We start from the raw sequence: 20,499 nt of genomic DNA on the forward strand, positions 1-20,499 counted from the left end.
AGGGAATGGGAGGGGTAAAGGGAGACTCATAGGCTGAGGTAAAAACAGTTAATAATTGTAATAAAATAAAACAATAATAGAGAGTACAAATGGGTAATGCACAATGTGACTGCTCACCAGCCGCTGACTGATACCCAGCCCATTACTGCCTAGTGATTCCGAAAGAACCAAGATCCCAGAAAGCAAGAATCAGAATGCCAGAAGCGAGAGCAAAGCCCGTCCTTCCTGGCCAACCCTCCTTTGTATACTGAGTATGACGTTACATGATATGGAATATTTAATTGGCTAATTTGTGTCCGGTGCTCTGGCTGTGCCCTCTCACAGTTTCTTGTACACCTGCACATGGGCAGGACATGGGGAGTTAGACAGTCCTTGATCTCTTAGCAACAACCATAAATGTCAGTGTACCAGCAGCATTCTTCTCATACCAAATCCCACACTGAATTCAAAACACAGCATTCTAGCTACTAAGAAGAAAAATTAACTTTATCTCAGTCGAAACCAGGACACCATTTCACACCCTTTCTAGAAATGACTGCTGCTGTGCATAATGTTGGTTACCTAGTCTTAATGACTAAAATAAGTAGCTGTTTGCTAACTCACAAATAAAGGTTAACTGGATATAACTGTAAGAGCAGATTTTTAAGAACATAGATTTTTATGTTCTAATTAACTGCAAAACAACCTTGTACACTTAGGATCTCCTTTTTTGTCTATGCATAATAGACACCACACTTGCAGAAGATTTTTTGATTATTTTTTGGTCCATCTTTTTCTGAAACACAGAAGTTCTGTTTCTTCCACTGTCACTAACTCAACTGCTGCAGATACATCATGCTACCTGTGCCAATTAACTCATCCGATGACCATCACACAGACAGACTCATAAAATGACCACCACACTGATTAAAACTTGCACTAATTTTTGCTACAAAAAGCTACAAAAATATTTTGCTTTTTTTCAGAAGTTTTACAAAAAATGGAAACTATCATTTATTATATCAACACTCTGTCAGAATAATCTTTTCCATCAAATCAATAATAATTCCTATTACTAAATGTGCTGTACATTAGAGAGGAATATATAGTGAATATCTACAGTGTATTTCTGTAGAGCCAGTCATATTATAAACATATAAATAGTAGAGGAATAAACACAAAACAATTTCTGGAAGCTTATCAAACCTATAAACTATTTTAAAGATTGAATAGGCATGTCTTACTGATCTTAGGTAAAACACAAAAATTCCTATTTTCAAGATTTATTAGAATTTATTTAAACTAAAATTTGTGAGGCTGCAAGTCATCAGAATCCTTTCATTTTAAATTCCAACTCTCTATCAGGTCCTCAAGTTCCAAATCTCACTATCTTTACCAAAATAGTAAGGACTTCCATTGTCTTAATGTTAACACAGTATTAGCCCAAAACAGCTATGTAAAAGGCAAGTATTGTTTCAGCTAAGTTTCTAATGGCATAACAGAAAAAAATACTTAGAGCCTGACTAACCTGATCTCCTTCTACAACAAAACAACATTTTCTGTTGACATGGGGAGACCAGTGGATATTATTTGCCTGGACCTCAGCAAAACATTCATCACAGTTTCCCACAGTGTTCTCCTGGACAATCTGGCAAGATGTGGACTGGACGGATGGTTTGCAAGATGCATAGGAAATTGACTCACAGGGTCACACTCAGAGAATGATGATCAAAGGGTTTTACTTAGGTTGGCAGCCTATCAGAAGTCCCCCAAGGACCAATACTGGGCCCCACACTGTTCAACATCTTCATAAATGTCCTGGATGATGGGACTGGAAGCACCCTCACCAGGTTTGATGATGACACTAAACTGGGTAGTGAGGTGAACACGTCAGAAGGGACAGCCATCTTACAGAGAGACCTGGACAGGCTGGAAGAGTGGGCTAGCAGGAACAGTGTGAAGTTCTGCAAAGACAAGTGCAAAGTCCTGCACCTGGAATGACATAGCCCAGCACAGGCTAGGATCTGTGTGTCTGGGGAGCAGCCTTGATGAAAGGGACCCAGGATTCCTGGTGGACAACAAGCTGAACATGAGTCATCAGTGCGCCACTGCAGCAACAAAGGGAAATCAGATCCTGGGCTGCATCCACAGGATTAGTAGCAGAGATAAGATTCATGATCACCCCACTCTATTCAGTGCTTGTCAGGCTGCACCTGGAGTATTGTGTCCAGTTGTGGTCCCCACAATTCAAGGAAGACATAAACAGATTGGAGAGGGTCCAAAGGAGGGCCACAAAAAGGAACAGAGGGCTAGAGAACCTGCCCTGTGAGGGAAGGAAGTAGGCCTTTCTGGAGAGGGGAGGGAGAGGGAGGGGGAGGGAGAGGGAGGGAGAGGGACCTCATCTCAGTATTCCAGTACTTAAGGGATATCTACAAAGGGCACAGAGGCTCTGTCTTCACAAGAAGCCACATGGAGAAGACAAAGGGCACTGGGTGCTAGATAACCTCATCTAAGCTCCCCTCCCCACAAAAGATTGTACCAGATGATCTTTCAAGGTCCCTTCCAACCTGCGCTCTTCTGTGATTCTATGACTCTATGAATTCAAAAGGCTGAGAGTAATATGTGAGGAAATCAAGTGCCACATGTGAGACTTCTGCTAAGTGGAATACATGTGGAAACAAGTGGTATTTCTCCAAAGACTTAATTTTTAGCTTAAAAACTCATTTGCAGGCCTATATAGTATTGTTCTGTTCATCCATCACTCTGTAATAATTTAAACTCAATGAGCAGTTTTGACTAGATTGGAAGGAGGAATAGATGTATCCAAAATAATTACATTTCTACAGGTAAGTAGCTACTGCAAGTGCTAGACAACAGGGTATATTTTATTGAAAAGAATCATTGGTCCAACTTTACTTTACAGGATGTCTGCAACAGGTCTTTCATGTACTCAGTCAGCACACAATCACCCCAGGCAAATCACTGCAAGGTCAGCTCTAACTCTGGGATGGGACTGGACAGGAAGGAAAAAGCGAGTAGGCAATACCATAGTAGGGGGCATTAGGTACCCAGAATGGACCGAGTCTAGCAACATGAAAGGTCTTACAGCCAGGCATGTAAGAAACAAGGGAGGACCTGGTATTGCTGGGCAGGGCATTTAAGAGACACAGGATGTAGGATGCAAATCCAGAGCACACTGGGATTTATTAACCCTATTGCTCACTAAGCAGCTTGTTTTCACATAAAAAGAACCACACCCTTACCCATGAAATAATGCCTTTGGAATTATTTTCCTGTCAAGATTTTTCTGTTCAAACTAAACAAGTTCCATTTTTATTCCTGTATTAATATGACTCATGTTCACATTCCACAGAGTAAATGAAAATGATACCCATATATCTCATTTTTCAACAGTATTCTAAACACAAACCTGAAATCAGCTTGTGAAGATGGCAAGGAAAACTCAATGTTTGTCTGCATAGCAGCTGTGAAGGACTGCTGTTTAACTTCTTGCCAGCACCCCACAGCAATAGTGAAGGTGGATGCTGGCATTGGCATAGTCACATAGTAGTACCAACTCAAGATACCTGTAAGTGAAAAGAACATTTGTACAGACTCATCAGTCACAGCACAGATTCAGTACTCGACATTTTTATGCACTTGAGATTTTGGGCCAAACCTCTCACCTTACATCCTGGTATTTTTGTTGAGGAAAGAAAAATAATTTCACTGAGACATGTAAGAGCAGTCACATGTAATCACTCTGGATTCGGTACTGTTTACTTACACCTGCAATGTTCCTCTATCTGCTGATGTCTTTATCTGTCTACCTAAATCATGCATAAATGGGATGCTATTAATGCAATTTAACATGACTGTACTGTTACTGACCAACAACTGCATCAGACATGAAATCTAATAGCACCTTTTGATATATAGACACAAAAATATTAAAATTTAACTCTTTCAAGATCAACTTGTATCAACCACCCTATGGTTTTATCTTAACTGTATTATCTCACCAGACAGTGCCAAACTGATAGGTAAATTCTAACAAACAACACTAGTGCTTGTGAACTGGACCTGGCAATCTGAGATACATGATGTGCCAACCAGGCAGTGAGAAATCAAAGCTTAGAACCATATGGGATATTGCCTAAATCAGTGATTTGGTCATGATCATCCAGGAGCTGCTAAAACAAGATTAGAGAGTCTATTAGAAGGTAAAAAGATGGTAAGTCTTACCATTATGGGAACACAGTGCTGGAAGACAAGGAGTACAGTATAGGATGACTATATCTATGAACATGGATAAACTGGAGGATGTTTTACGGCAGCATACTTTTCATTAATCTAAATGTTGCTTGGGTTTTCTGTTTGTCCCTTTACAAAGGGTATAGTTTAAGGGTCACATTCAAGTACTCATTTATGGTCACAAATAGACTTACTACACAATACTTTAGGTTAATTACTCTTGGAAAGAGCCTACCATGAGTTACAACCTGCTGAATCATGTGCAAATAACTGTAGCTGTAGCAACTGTGGAAACATATAAACTTCAGTTATTTTAAGAAAACATCAATAGTTCTTTAGCAATAGTATTCTGACCAGGGCTATGGAACGCTATCAAAATTAAAAAAACCAATCCAGTGGAGGCCACAAGACATAAAGGAAAGCAAATAAACAACTGTAGCAAAGCATCTCTGGGTTTCCTACCTTAATGGCCACAGAAGGTCAGCTACCCAAAGGAAGGACTAGCAAAAAAATCAACAAATTTTCCACCTACTATTTAGTATGACAAAACAATACTGTTTGTGAAGTCCTGTAAGAGGCATACAAAGCCTCTGCCTCTTATATGTACTAGCAATCACTTACAGCCCCTCACTCCATTCCACTTTTGGCAATATTCACCACTACCATCAAAAACATTTTGCCTGTATTGTCAGGTGAACATACACTACCCCTGTAATTTTCCTAAGCTCCTATCAGTATGTGAGCAGAAGGAACTTACTTGCTCCAAATACATTAGGAACAAAGAGGATAACTGTTTTGCCAAATTCCCTCTTGCTTTTTTCTTTAATTAACTTACCAAAGCTACAAATGAGCCAAGGCAAGCAAATGCCACCTTGAGAGAAAGAGGTCAGCCAGGGCAGCAACCACTTAGTATTCTGAAATACTAAACTCCTGATGTAGAAAGTTTCATTGATATAAACTGTGCTAGAGGCATAAGCCTGCACACACTGAAGTTAAAGCAGCTTTACCATTGACTTAAATGTGCATAAGAGAAGGTCCAGAGGTAGTCTACAATACTTCACTTTATGTAGCATCTGTTATATACAAAGCATTACAAAATGCTCCATGTAGTTACATGGAGTACCTGGAGTACTGTGTCCGGCTCTGGGGCCCCCAGTATTAGAAGGACAAAGACCTGCTCAAGCAGGTGCAGAGGAGGGCCACAGAGATGATCATGGGGCTGGAGCACCTCCCTTATGAGGAGAGGCTGAGAGAGTTGGGGTTGTTCAGCCTAGAGAGGAGAAGGCTGCGGGGAGACCTTACAGCGGCCTTCCAGTATTTACATGGCCCTACAGGAAAGGTAAGGAGGGACTCTTTATGAAGGAGTGTAGGGATAGGACGAGGGGTAACAGTTTTAAACTGAAAGAGGGTCGATTTATGTTAGATATAAGGAAGAAATTCTTTCCTGGGAGGGTGGTGAGGCACTGGAACAGGTTTCCCAGAGAAGCTGTGGCTGCCCCCTCCCTGGCAGTGTTCAAGGCCAGGTTGGACGGGGCTTTGAGCAACCTGGTCTAGTGGAAGGTGTCCCTGACCATGGCAGGGGAGGTGGAAGTAGATGATCTTTAAGGTCCCTTCCAACCCAAACAATTCTATGATTCTATGAGGTATAACTGAAAACATCCCATGCAAAATTTAGGACTATGTTTATCAAGGGTAAGAAATTATAAGCTATTTATAATTGTGCAAAAGAAGAATTTAAAGGCTGTTTATTTCTTCTACTTGAAATAATAATAATAATGTATTATGTAATTACTTCCTTGAATTTTTAATGCATTTAGCTATCTTTGAAACCATTAAAATTATTTGAGTCCTATGAAGTCCATTATAACTGAAGAAAGAGATGAGAGTCAGTATCTGTTAATGCCAGATGCCAGAACATTAAGAGTATTTTTACTTAGTATATTTTCCCTCAGATAGTTTGCACTAACACAAACACCAGAAAATACAGATGATGTCCATGATTTACTAAAACCCACAAAACTCAGCTACCTCTAGGCCCCTGATATACAAAGTAAAAGCTAGCACTAATACATAAAACTACCACTAAACAAACTACTTGTCAAAACTACTATTTGGCTGGAGCACCAGGTTTAAGAACCCTCTAGCTTTCTGAAACTTTGTAAATTGTAGAGATCTTTGATCTCATCTGAAACCCAGAATTTCCCACAGAACACCCTCACATTCATGCCAGAGCATTAGTTCAACACTGTCTCAGAGGGATGAGTAGCATGTGATGAGCTGTCAACTCCCATGCTGTAGTTCCTGATAAATGTTGGAGATCAATCAACACAACTACTGGACTCTTTTGTTTTGCCTTGTGAAAAGTGAGAGGAGCACAAACAACTGTTGTTGCTGCTAGCTCCAGAGCAGTAGCAGCGGCTTCTCTAGCACTGTATTTCCTCTCAGTAACAGAGTATACCTTCTCACTGGAATCAGATATGTCAAAACAAGATCAAGGACTACATAAAAATCGCGGCTTGGATGGGCACACACTTCGCTGGGTAAAAAACTGGCTGGATGGCCGGGCCCAAAGAGTTGTGGTTAATGGAGTTAAGTCCAGTTGGCGGCCGGTCACGAGTGGTGTCCCCCAGGGGTCGGTTTTGGGGCCACTCCTGTTTAACATCTTTATTGATGATCTAGATGAGGGGATCGAGTGCACCCTCAGTAAGTTTGCAGATGACACCAAGTTGGGTGGGAGTGTTGATCTGCTCGAGGGTAGGGAGGCTCTGCAGAGAGATGTGGACAGGCTGGAGCGATGGGCTAAGGCCAACTGTAGGAGTTTCAATATGGCCAAATGCCGGGTGCTGCACTTGGGCCACAACAACCCCCAGCAGCGCTACAGGCTTGGGGAGGAGTGGCTGGAGAGCTGCCAGTCAGAGAGGGACCTGGGGGTGTTGACTGACAGCTGGCTGAACAGGAGCCAGCAGTGTGCCCAGGTGGCCAAGAAGGCCAATGGCATCCTGGCTTGCATCAGAAATAGCGTGGCCAGCAGGGACAGGGAAGTGATCTTACCCCTGTACTCGGCACTGGTGAGGCCGCACCTCGATGACTGTGTTCAGTTTTGGGCCCCTCACTACAAAAAGGACATTGAATTACTCGAGCGTGTCCAAAGAAGGGCAACGAAGCTGGTGAAGGGTCTGGAGCACAGGTCTTACGAGGAGCGGCTGAGGGAACTGGGGTTGTTTAGTCTGGAGAAGAGGAGGCTGAGGGGAGACCTCATCACCCTCTACAACTACCTGAAAGGAGGCTGCAGAGAGCTGGGGATGAGTCTCTTTAACCAAGTAACAAGTGATAGGACAAGAGGTAATGGCCTCAAGTTGTGGCAGGGAAGGTTTAGACTGGATATTAGGAAGCATTTCTTTACAGAACAGGTTGTTAGGTGTTGGAATGGTCTGCCCAGGGAGGTGGTGGAGTCCCCATCCCTGGAGGTGTTTAAGGGTAAGGTTGACCCAGCGCTTAGAGATATGCTGTAGTTGGGAACTGTCAGTGCTAGGTCAATGGTTGGACTGGATGATCTTCAAGGTCTTTTCCAACCTAGACGATTCTGTGATAATGGCTATTACATTATGTATATTGTATATTTTGTATACAATATTATATATAGTATCTGTGTATTATATATATTGTTTATAATATAATGGCTATTACATTATGTATATATGTATATTATGTGTATATATAAACTACTACATTCTTGGCCCAGGTGGCCAAGAAAGCCAACGGCAGCCTGGCTTGTATTAGAAATAGTGTGACCAGCAGAAGTAGGGAGGTGATAGTCCCCCTGTACTCTGCACTGGTGAGGCCACACCTGGAGTATTGTGTCCAGTTTTGGGCACCTCAATACAAGAGAGATATCGAGGTGCTGGAGCGAGTGCAGAGGAGGGCGACAAAGCTGGTGAAGGGCCTGGAGAACAAATCCCATGAGGAGCGATTGAAGGAGCTGGGACTGTTTAGTTTGAGGAGGAGAAGGCTGAGGGGAGACCTCATCACTCTCTACAACTACCTGAAAGGACATTGTAGAGAGGTTGGTGCTGGTCTCTTCTCACAGGTAATTAGTGACAGAACAAGAGGGAATGGCTTTAAACTGCAACAGGGGAGGTTCAGACTGGACATTAAGAAAAAAATTTTCACAGAGAGAGTGGTCAGACAGTGGAATAGGCTGCCCAGGGAGGTGGTGGAGTCACCATCCCTGGATGTGTTTAAGGGTCATTTGGATGAGATGCTGGGGGATATGGTGTAGAGGAGAACTTTGTAGAGTAGGGCTGATGGTTGGACTCAATGATCCCAAGGGTCTTTTCCAACCTGAATGATTCTGTGATTCTGTGTGATTCTGTGATAATGGGAGAGTAACGATACAAAAAGCAAGCTAGTCCATTTCATACTCCAATTGACTACTTCTTGAACATGAATCAAAACTAAAGTAAAGGTGTTTGTGACTAAATATATTTGCACCTTCTATGTGTTACAGTAATATGCTGAAGGAAAGGAAAACTGTGAAGTGTTGAAAAATAAATCCAATGGTTAAATGGCTCACATTACACACACACACAGTGCTCCCTGTAAAGCTTTCTCCCAAAGGCACTGTCAATTGCATTTTTCTGACAAATTTTTCTTCTCTAAGTACTCCATAAAGAATGCACGGTATTTTCAAGCACTTTTAAGTCATACTTGAATAGTTACCATTTGTACTTATTGTACACTATTACCAAAACCTGTAAATACAAGTGGCAAATGAGGAATCTGTGCATGACAGTACACCTAGTCTAGCTATGCACTGGATCACAGCATCTGTGCATCTAGAGATGCAGGTCTGTGAAGCAGAATGCAGATATCTGTTTAAAAGCATGAAGGTATCATCCTTGCTTGCTGTTCTCTTATTGTCTGCTTGCACACTTGTTATAAATATGACTTTTAAAGGAAAAATATTCAGCTAACTCATAATTCTATTCAGAATAAATTCATTCACAACTGCTTGCCAGAATGCTTATTCTTTCCAAGAAATAGCATTTTTTAAAATGTATTTTTGTGTTCTGCCAGTTATGTATGATTTTTATAGATATGCAGCACAGAAATATCATACTGTATGTAAATGATTTGGCAGAGAAAAGTTATTTTAATTGAAGCCACTCTGAAAGGCTTTTAGGTGTGTTTTATAAATGTAAAGACAAAATTTGAAGTTGGATAGATTTTTTTATGCTCTGCATAATTGCCTAACAACAAGATCTATGTGGGACAGGTTATTTAACACTACAGACCATTCTGAACTTTTTAACTCTTAGAAGTCCTACTAATTAAACTAATGAATTTTTATTCCTAAATTCATTAAGAATTTATTCAAGGCTTCAGATTAGCACTTGAGCCTTGGATTGGTTTGTTTTTTAAAACATTCCTCACAATATCTCCTTTCACTTCTTTCCTCTGTATCTGTTCTGTAAATTTTACAATTCCAAACAGCTCTCTAACACTGATTTGTCATTTCCAACTGTATATAAGCACAAAGATAATAAGGGTCTCATTCATGATTGAGACTTTGAGAGCTACTGGAGCACAATGCTTTCTACCTCTAAAGAAAGCCAGCAACCCTTGCATCATGACATCAAAGTTAGCATAAATAGTTGTGTGTGTCACATAGATCTGTAAGCAAAACCTTCCACACTCTTGGGAATTCCATCTTGAGGAGAGGCGGAAGGAAAACTGTAAGGACAGAAATGCAGTAGGTGCTCCTGCTGCTTCTCTTCAGTAAACAAAAGTTTGCCATTGTCACATGGCTCCTAAAGGAGCCAGATTTACTGTTACATTTGGTTCTTTTCGGTTCAGACTTTTCACTCAGCATTTCATTAGCACAGTGAAGCTAAAATGAGTAATTTCTTCTCTACTGGCCTTTCCATTAAAGACTTCTTACAATATTTCTTGCTTTCACAGAGTTTTTGGGAAAGGAAATATACTGAGTTAGTCTCTGGACAATTTAAAAAAAAAAAAAAAAAAAACCCAAACCAACAAACCCAAAACAAAAAAATCTTTAAGCTGACACATGAATTACCAACATAAACTGACCCACTGCAACAACTACAAGGATCTACACAAAAGCTCCTTCTGTCTTCCACAGGTTGACAAAGCTGTCTTTGGGTGACTAAGCCCCAGTGCTATCATTAAAATACAGTACACTGATATCATTCTCAACACTCCATCAACAGCATTTTAAAAATGGTTTTCCTCAAAACTAGTTTTTTTCTTTATTCAAGTATAAATTTTAACGGGTTTTTTAAACTAAATGACAAAACAATGTTAATGAGGAAATAATTCTATCACAATACAGCCTTTTTAAGTAGCTATTTGGTCTAAGAGAGTATCAGTTTTAACTGACTTATGACATACTGCCTGAAATTTTTTCCAAGGTTTCTATTTCTAGAAATTCACACAAGCATTATTCTTCCTCTTAGTATTTCAGACCACATAGCCACCACTGAGGGACAGACAGGCAACAACTCATTAGCAAGGCATAAGTGTGGATTAAATTAATTAAACAATGATGGCAGAGCTGTTCTTCTAGTCTGAAGTCAAGAGCACTCTTGCTTTCTTGATGCTGAGACAGAAAAGTATTATTGTCCAAGTGAGCTGAGCAGCTCATCATGGCAGTATTCCATATTTCAATAGTAGAGATAAGGCTTGAAACAGGCTTCACAGATGTCCAAAAATAACCAGACAATGCCATGCAAATGGATTAACTGATGGTTCTCAAATCAAGGAGACTTTTCATTCTTCTTTTCACCTCAAGAATAAACTTCCCTTTTTAAAGGGGAACAGAAGATTTTTTTTCTTTCCCAGAAATACCTAATTCTAACCTTTTCCTATATGCTACTTCTCATTAGAACTACTTGCACTAAAAAATACTGACCCCGTTTGACAGATTATCTCCAAACTAAGGGAAGCATGACATACTTTGAATTATTATGTGTAGAACTGCCTTAAAAACTTCCTCCTCTGTGTTAACAGAGGTTTAGAGAATAAAGTATAACCATCACAGAAGAAAAATACTTGCTTGCTTACTGTTGCACAAGGTATGATCTACCAATGCCAAAAAAACCACAAAGACCAGATTTTCAGGGCACTGACCTGATATTCTTCATCTATTCCATATATTTCAGCAAACAGATATGACACAGTGACCACTTCTAATCATTGGCATGCTGAGCTACACTTGGACTGAAGAACTAAAACTGAAAGTTAATTATCTATCAAGGCCTGAAGCTGTCAAGACGCTGATATGGTACTTCACCTAAGAAACATTCAACTGCTGAGTGATTAAACAAGGCCAATTTATGACAAGTGAAGACTAGGTTTGGAAAAAGTAAAACAAATAAAAACACATAGAAAAGTAGAAGTAACACAGTGAAATGTAAATGCCTTGAATTCTTACAAAGTTATCCTAAGGCCTTTAGCAGGTAACTTTTCCACAGAATGACATGGAGAATACACAAAGACATGTAAGTGCTTTTAAGATTAGGAACTTTATTCTTTCAAAAATCATTTATCTATTAAGCTATATTTCTAATGTAACATTACTGAAAATTTGTTATAGAAAATATGTTTCACCTTCTCGAAGCTGGACTGGTTCTGCTGAGTTTTCACCACTCATTAACACAACAAAGCCTGCAGCTGTTCGGACTGAGGCTTGCCATGTTGACAAGGCAACAGGTGGTTCTTGGCATGGGAAAAGGGCTCTGTTGTTTATTGGTGATCCCATCGTATAAACACATGGTCTAGATGGAAGGAAAAGAGATTGAAGTTGGAGTTACAATAAGAAAGACTGAATTAAGTTTTCTGACAAAAGTCAAACCTACTGTTGTACTGAGGGGTTTTTTTAACCTCAGCTATGTAGGTTTCAAACCAGTATGAACCAATCAAAGCATGATCTAAATCATTTAAGTCAGGATAAAGAAAAGCAACATTACCACAATAATTTTTACATAAACTAGAAAAGAGTTCCCTCTCCTGCTTCTTCATGAGATTTCCTTCCAGCCTCATACAATAGCTCTTAGCTGAACACATAAGCCAAAGAAAGCTTCTGAATGTCTTCTGAAGATGCCATTGCAGGGCTTCCCCAACACCTGTGACACTTCGTGTTTTCAGCACAGCCTGTTGTGCTTTCATTAACATTAATCCCATCTCTCTGTACAACCTGGAGGCTCATCCAAACTCAGAGCAGTAGATCTAGCTTTGAGTCCTTCTTAGTCCAAGCCTCAATAAATCTTGACATTTTTACATTTCTTCTTGCAGTAAGGTAATGCACGATAGTTTACCTGCCTTTCAGAATTTCAACCACAGGGCATATAATGAGAAGTATTTCTTCCCTATCAGCCTCCTTCTTGCTTTTCACATAGTAATCTTCCTTGCAGTATTGCTCTTTTTGCAGTTTCTCTAACCCCCTCCTAGGCAGCCTCTTCATGTACTGCCCCTTTCCAATTTCAACTGCAATATTTCATGACAGTTTCTTATGACCAGCTTAGCCACAGATGGGAAGGTAACAAGGCCTTTCATTAACTCCTAGCTTGCTATTGCTGGTACACAGATGTAATAATTCTTGTTTTCCTTTTTTTGTTGCATTTTGTAGTTTTATCTTAATTCCCAGTACGTACATAACACCACCCTTTAGCTTAAAAAGGCTAAGTTTTCAAATATGTTATATAAAACAAATACAGTCAATAGATTTCTCCAGCTAAAGAAAGAAAATCTTGAAAGCATCACTTCACTGCAGTGAGTTTTTAAAAACTTATGGTATTTAAAGCCAATATTCTAGGAGCACAACATATTATTTTGTGAATATTTGAGGCTAAAAATATTCTGATCTGTATCTTTCATAACTTGAGTTTAAACATCATCAAAACACTTTGGAAAATAGGAGACAAGTTGTTAGGGCAAAACTTATTTTGCAGTGGCTAAGATATGAGCATTTTGTTTACTCCCCTCCGAACAACTCATCCATTCAAATTACTTCTTCCCTAAAGCCAACTCTAAACTACATAGAGAGGAAGAACTCGGAGACACTAACAGACATGGACGAAAAATATTCTGAAGTTATTTTTGTCCTCTTGTCAAAAGTGCTATCTGTGCTATCGGATTGAGAGCTATCCACGGCACAATCCAGTTACTGTGGCCTAACTAATGCAGGCCTGCTGATTTTTCACTAAAACAGGGAGGTAAACTGCAGTTTAAGCAGGCCTATTGTTAATGTACACAAACAGAAAAAGAAAATAATCTGGCTCCCTCTGCCATGTATCAGAGTGAATAGAGTACGACATAAATATCCAGTAAAGCTCAATAGGTAACGACAGTGGCAAGGAAGTCTACTGGTTATGTTTTACCCCATAAAACACAATGTACAGCTAAATGCAAAACACCATTAATCTGTATAAATCTTTAATTAGCTTTAATTTCTTTGGAATTAATCTCCTAAAACTGAATCTGTAAACAACTCTGATCGACATAAAAATTATTGGATTTGCTCCCAGAAAAAGAAACAGTGCATGGCAGTGAGTTCACAACAAAAAGGAAGAGCTTGCTTTTTCATCTCCTAGGAGGCTCTGCTTTCTCCTTATAATGCTAGCCAAGAGATACTGGACATATTATTTACCCTGAAACATATGTGTGCTCGGAGGGGATGGGGAGGAAAGGACAGTTCCTCATTCGTGAAAACTGTTTTGCTGGATGCCATTGGTACCACTCAGTCTTAAGAGCAATATAAGAGATTTTCGCATCCTGAAGAAATTTTGGAGGAAAATGCCACAGTGACTGAGAAAAAGGGATGGTAGAACAAGCACTAAGCAGAATGTTTCAACACTGTGTCAAACACACTACAAACATAACACAGAACAGATGCAATGGCGACCATTAATGTTATTTCACTCTCAGAGAGCACTTTTTACCTGCAGACCATAAAGTGTTTTACAAATAATATCAATACAATTTGCAGATGGGGAAAATGAAACACAATGAACAGATTTGCTTAGTGCTAGTGTTCAAACTATGTCTATAAGCTTAGTTTCAAGCAGTCCAATAGCTTTCACATTGCACTAGGAAACCTCTCATTACATAAGTAACTTTTTTTCCCAAAACATTTCAATGCTAAAATACATATACAGGCAGGTCACATGTCTTTACAATTAAGGCCCAAGTAGAAAGAGATTTAGAAAAGTGGAGAAAGACTGGTCAAGTACATAATCTTTTCTTTAAAACTAAACCTCCTTTCCACTCCTCACCTGTTTTAATACCATTTTTGTCCAGGTATACTTATTAACTCCATTATTTCAAACCAAAATGTATTAAAATATGTCAAAGTCACTAAGAAAATAGTAATGAAACATACAGGTTCTAAATTTTGAGAGGAAACTATCAGAACAACAATTACATCAGCTTTTAATTAGATATTCATACATTCAATACAAGGTCACCTGTAGGCTTCACTGACACCACACCATCAACTGAGATGTCAGCTAACATTGAAGAGTCTCCTGTTCTGCTTTAGAGAGGAGTGTTTATAAGGTGAAATAATGATTTTTTCATCTTTTCTTCTTTCACTGGAATTTTTAATCTATTTCCTTCTCATCCTAAAATATACCTCCACAGATTTCTTTTGCTTCCCGTGACAAATCATGTTTTACTTTTCTAATTTTTTATACTCATTTACAGTTGTAATTTCTTTTTACAACATTGGTAATAGTGCAGTGTTACTTTAGGACACCCATTGCAGCCGACAGTTTTATTTGTTCTGGGTCAGGCAGCACAATTCCAGAGGACCAGAAGCATAATCCTTATTCTGATATGGATGAGATTTTTCACCTGATTGAGAAAAAGAAAAATTGCTAGCTAACCAAGGTACATCAGAGAATAGCAATGACAAATAATTACTTTTGGACTGCTTTTGTTAATTGATACAAAATTTGCCTTTTTTCTGATTTATCCCTACCATGGCTAGCAAGAAACTTCACATTTCTTTTCCTTTTTCCTACTATCTACCCTTTCCATCTCTCTTCTTTCGCATTTAATGGCCTTGTAACGTTCAAATCATCTATTAAGGTAACACATTGTTTATGCCAGCCATCATCTTTGTCACCATAGGTTGGAAGACATAAAGAAATTGAATACAGCAAAAGTAAGATAAGCAGAGAACTCAGACTATTTGCCTAATTACTTGCTACACTGGAAAAACAAGCACCCACAAAACACAAAATATGTCTCCAGTCACTCATCTGGCCAACTTTATGGCTAGTAATTCCCAGTGACCAACAATCCAAGCTACTGGAGAAATCAAGCACTAGTTGTGGTACTGTTTGGTTTTGCTCCAGGGGGAGACTTGAGGATGTCTGTTGTTCAGTAGTCTCCCAGAGTCAAGGATTCTGAGGAAAATTTGATTCATGCAATCCTAACTCACCAGTATTCCATATATTTTCATAACAAGAAAACCAGTTCAAACCAGCTCTTGGCAGATTTCCCTCTCCCATGTAAGCATATCAACTACAATAACAAATTAAGCTACTACCTTAAAGCTAATAATAAATGCTCAGTTGATACTCTGTTCTCCAAACAGGAACTTGCAGGTCTTCTTTGATATACCTGCCATCAAACACCTGAATTGTGTCCTAAGGCTCAGCCATGTCAACCTGTTTTCTTTAGTGTCTGCTTGAGGAAAATGCCCAGCTCAGCAACTCTAGTCCTTTCCTCTATTTGAAAAAAATAAGTTCCCTATTTCTTCAAGGGCTGTCTCCATGTAAGGATGTAAGGTGGCAACCTCCTGCAACTACAAAGCCACTCCCTGTAAAATCACTGCTGTTTGCAGCTGTTTTTTACTCTAAATTACAGTGTCATTTCCACAAAACAGCAGGATTTCCTGGCACCTAAAAATCACACCAACTTTTTTGTTCTGCCTTATCAATTTATATATCTGCAAGGTGTCAGTGATTGTCATCAGACTGCAAAAGAGCAGGTATTCTTGTTTGTATAAAACACCAGTCAATAACTACCCATGCCTTTTTCAAACACGCTCCAATTTAAAAGTATTAAATATGATTTATTTATATAAATAAAATTTATATAAATAAAAAAGCGATTCCACTGACTCTTCCAGTAATCTCTGTTACTCTTACGCTGGTTTTCGAACACCTATATAGCTACATTTCTAAACTGATACTTCACTGTAATTGTTTTTTACTTTTGACCGCTAATTTGTGGTCCACATCAGGTATATCAATCCTGCTTCTTCTAGACATAGTACATGCACATTCTCCTCTTCAAAAGTTTTATCTTTTGGTACAGCCAACACTGGGAACCAAGGATAATAAGGTTAAGACAGGACATACCTTTTTCATCCAAAGTAAATCAATTTAATACTGCTCAACTGAAGTTCCACTCTTCCTCTAACAATAAAGATTTTTTCACTTGTTTTGACCTGTATTTTTGGCAAATGCAATACCCTTAACAGTTTCTTCAATGTTATGAGAAAGTTACCTAAATTTGAAGTCACACATCTGACCACTCCCTTAGGTATTTCATTCCTTGTACATCTTTTAATACTGCTTCTTTAACACCTTAGGAAGTACCGCCAGACTGTGTTTAAACAAAATTTAATTTCATAGCCATAGCTCCTGTTTAAATGGTAGTACAGATTGGAAATAATTGACTATTGGGCGAGAAAACAGGAGATCACTATCTACCTTAGGTGCTTCAACTGCACATTACAGAAACGCAAGATTATTTATATCAAACGAGGAACCATGCACTTCAGTGATGTCTGTGATACAATTGAACACTGCATCTGAAAAGAAGCATTTAATTACATATGCTAGCATTAGCACTTCTACCAAATTGTACATTTATGCTTGCTGTATTCACCTTTATAGCTTTCATAAAGGTAAAAATATTTCCTGAATTCTTTAAAAATACATCGATATTTTAATCTAAGATATCATAGAGATGATCAACTAGACAGGTACAAAATATTTTTAAAAGGTAAGACACTTAAACTGGCCAAATAAATATCAAGATATGATAATAATTTTTTTAAAGAGATCATTTCATGTGTTACAGTATTTCCCCCTTTGGAAACTTAGCACAAGGTTAACTCTTTCTAGAGTGTTTCCCCAAAACTGCCAATCATTCTTTAATAGCTTCTAAAACCACACTTTTTCGATAGCATTCTCATGGAAATAATACACTTGGAGTAATTCAACCCATCCCCTTTACTTCCCAGAATTTCTTTTTTTCTGTATATCTGATATCTAGGGCTAAACCTGAAAAAATAAATGTGTGTGCTTGACCAATTCATGTACCTATTCATGTACGCCAAGGCAAATAATGCACAGGTAGTTTACAGGATTAGGAGCCAGTACTGAAAGGTTTCAGTGTCATGGAATGTCTTTCATTGATGTCATTCATATGAAAGATACTCTTTCATTCCTAATACCACAATGAGGAAATTAGTTCCATTCCAGTCACTCATTAATATCAACAAAACCATTAACTAATTTATGACCAAACTAGAAGTGGCAATAAGAGGGGTAGAAAAAAGGTGGGAGGAATCTCCCATTAGAGGTGAATTCACAAGGCTGTCTGCTAGGAAAACTACCTCTTTAATTTTAACCCCAATCTGTTTAATCCTTTTCTTAAACAGTAAAGAGATGGGACCCCAGGATATTTTAACAAATAAGGATTCTTAACAATGATCATGAGAAAGCATTTAATTCAAATATGCTGGTAGCCATGCTGACTCAACACTACTACATACTCCTAAGAGTTAGGCAAAACTGCTTAAACACCATGATGAGCTGACAAAAAGTTTCTCCTTTCCAGTAATGAAAGATGTTTTATACACATTATTCCCTCCACAACGTGGTTATTATAGTGTCTAAAACAAGTTATTTTAAATAATCTTATAATACTTAGTAAAATACTTCAAACAAATGTATAATTTTGTTAAAATTGCAACATTACCTTCTTAGTTTGAAACCCCGGTAGTATATTGTGCTAGTAAACAATTGAAAAACTTTGAAACAGAACTGTTCTTTGTTCATGATAAATATATTACAAACTTTATAATCAACACTTTTTTTTCTATTTTAATAATTATGTTATTGATCACTGTTAAAAGTTACCTGCCAATTTTAAGAACTGGTACAGTCCTCATAAGTATAACTTTTGTATAGACAAAAAAGTGTGTATATTTATACATATATGTATGTGCATACCAACATATTCTCACACACCTACTCTATTGCTCTATTTTGCCTCCTTTCTAGTACTTCTGCATAAAGACCCCAAAAACCATGTTATTACAAAAAAACAGGTTCTAAGGCTAAAGAAAACATTCCTTCTTGATCATTAATGTATTTTCTAGTATCAACAGCCCAAACAGGGATATGCTGAAATTCCATGTGTTCAGTTCCTCTACTGAAACTGAATTGTGCCCTGCTGTGCTAACATCAGGTTTGCATACACATATCTTAACTTGCCTAAACTCAACCCACAAAGCTTTGTTTTAACAGGGGGTTTTTTGGTACTATAATACATCATTGTTTAAAACAAATAAAATGGAAGTCTTTATAAAATAGTGCATAGGTTAAATTCCAAAACATTGTACTAGTGTTAAATTAAAGGAAACATATTGGAAGTGGCCACACAATGCCTGTACTTTGTTATTTGCTTCACTTTTCTTTGGGGTTAGAACCATAGATTATAGACTCCTCTGGGAAAGGATTTGACACTTGCCTAAAAAAGCACCATATGCATAACTTGGAACAATTTAAAGAATTCCCCTATGAGAATATAATGTAATAGTACTTCCCTGATACATTATAAATGGGCTTTATCTTTAGAAATGGAAGGAAAGGTATTTCAGCATTTTGAACAATGAGCTTTACCACTACATTTATGGGTTCATCACATACAGAATTCAATTTTTAAAATGTAGCAAGGAAGAATCTGATGACTGTGATATGAAAACTTACTTTCTGACAGGCATTAGTTTCTGGAATACCCTACAAAAGACTGAAAATAAATCAGTTTGAGACTATTTGCTACCATCAGATTGCCTGACCCACATCAAGCCATCTTTTCCTGCTTCATTACTGATTCATAGAATTCCATGTGTTTGTGTACAACTACCATTAAATGTCTCTAAAGTAAGAACGATGCTTTGCAGTGAAAGGGAAAAAGTCAAAACTAAAAGATGTTAGATGCTTAAAAGAAATCTTCCAATGCTCAAAAACAACACACAAAGACAACACATAGAGGAGTTCCATACCAGTTGAGTGTTGCTAACATTAGTCTCAAAGACTTTAGTAAGGGGCAAGTAGACATGGACATGTTGTGTGATCACAGGCAATTGCCCTACCTTTGCATGCAGTCAAAACTAAGACTTTTCATAACTAAAAATACTGTATAGAGTTGAATTTCCTAAACTCATACCAAAAATAACTCCTTGGGAAGTGAGGAAGGGAGGGGGAAGGAGAAGAGGTAATGAACATGACTGAGACATTCCTGGGCTCGATGCTGCTTATAGTTTAGCTGTAGAATTACCTAACTACCAGATGTACCATTAAAAGGCCTCATTTTCCTCCCTAATCTGGATGCCAGGGAGAAGACTCTTAATTTCTATTAGCATAACTGAAATGAAAGGTAACCATGTATCTCTAGATTGGGAATGAAAAGCAAGTATTCAGTCAGACCAATTTCTTCCTCATGTTTCAACTTTGTTCCTGTTTTTTAGGTATAAAGAACTAACAGCCATTAAAAACCAGCTTTGAACATTACAGTAAAACAACAACAGCTGTAGAAGTCAAGCGTGGATTGTAGTTTCCCTCCTATGAAGAGCTTATCTGGAAGATTTCTGTACAGCACTGTGTACTTTCACAAACACTAGATAAAATGCCAATTCTTCTTGCAGTTTCAGTTTGCAGTTCATTTGCTATCATCAACACACTTTACATAATAAATGAAGGAGATTTTAAAAGCGGATTATGAGAGACCAAATAGGAAAATACTGCATCTCTAAACTTACTACAGTATTGATAAAAGACTAGTTGTGAAGCAATTCTATTAAATATTATGTATACTGATCTGTATGCTGTATGATCAGTTGTGTAAGCCAGGAAGGAAAAAGAACACAAAGTATTAAAGTGAAAATAACCTGTCATGCATACCTTCTCTCCCCCTAAGTGACAATCCCCTATTCCCTGC

At 38.3% G+C, this 20,499-nt stretch overlaps 1 protein-coding gene across 13 annotated transcripts in view; it reads right to left on the bottom strand.

Annotated features, from left to right (window-relative positions):
• AOPEP (aminopeptidase O (putative)) overlaps nt 1–20,499 on the bottom strand; it is a 235,091-nt gene that overhangs the window by 197,589 nt on the left and 17,003 nt on the right. For 12 of the 13 annotated variants that reach the window (XR_012627089.1, XR_012627090.1, XM_074856095.1 and 9 more), the window contains 2 exons: nt 11,866–12,032; nt 3,410–3,566 (listed from right to left, as the gene is read on the bottom strand). Coding sequence is in view for 11 of the 13 variants with exons in the window: in XM_074856095.1 (XP_074712196.1) it covers nt 3,410–3,566; nt 11,866–12,032 (324 nt within the window). In the remaining 2 variants the exon portion in view is untranslated. Of the gene's footprint in view, nt 1–3,409; nt 3,567–11,865; nt 12,033–18,509; nt 18,528–20,499 lie in introns of those variants that run through there. The other variant, XM_074856101.1, reaches the window with a different exon arrangement.

The sequence above is a fragment of the Strix uralensis genome, chromosome Z (genome assembly GCF_047716275.1).
Source record: "Strix uralensis isolate ZFMK-TIS-50842 chromosome Z, bStrUra1, whole genome shotgun sequence".
Classification (NCBI taxonomy): Eukaryota; Metazoa; Chordata; class Aves; order Strigiformes; family Strigidae; genus Strix; species Strix uralensis.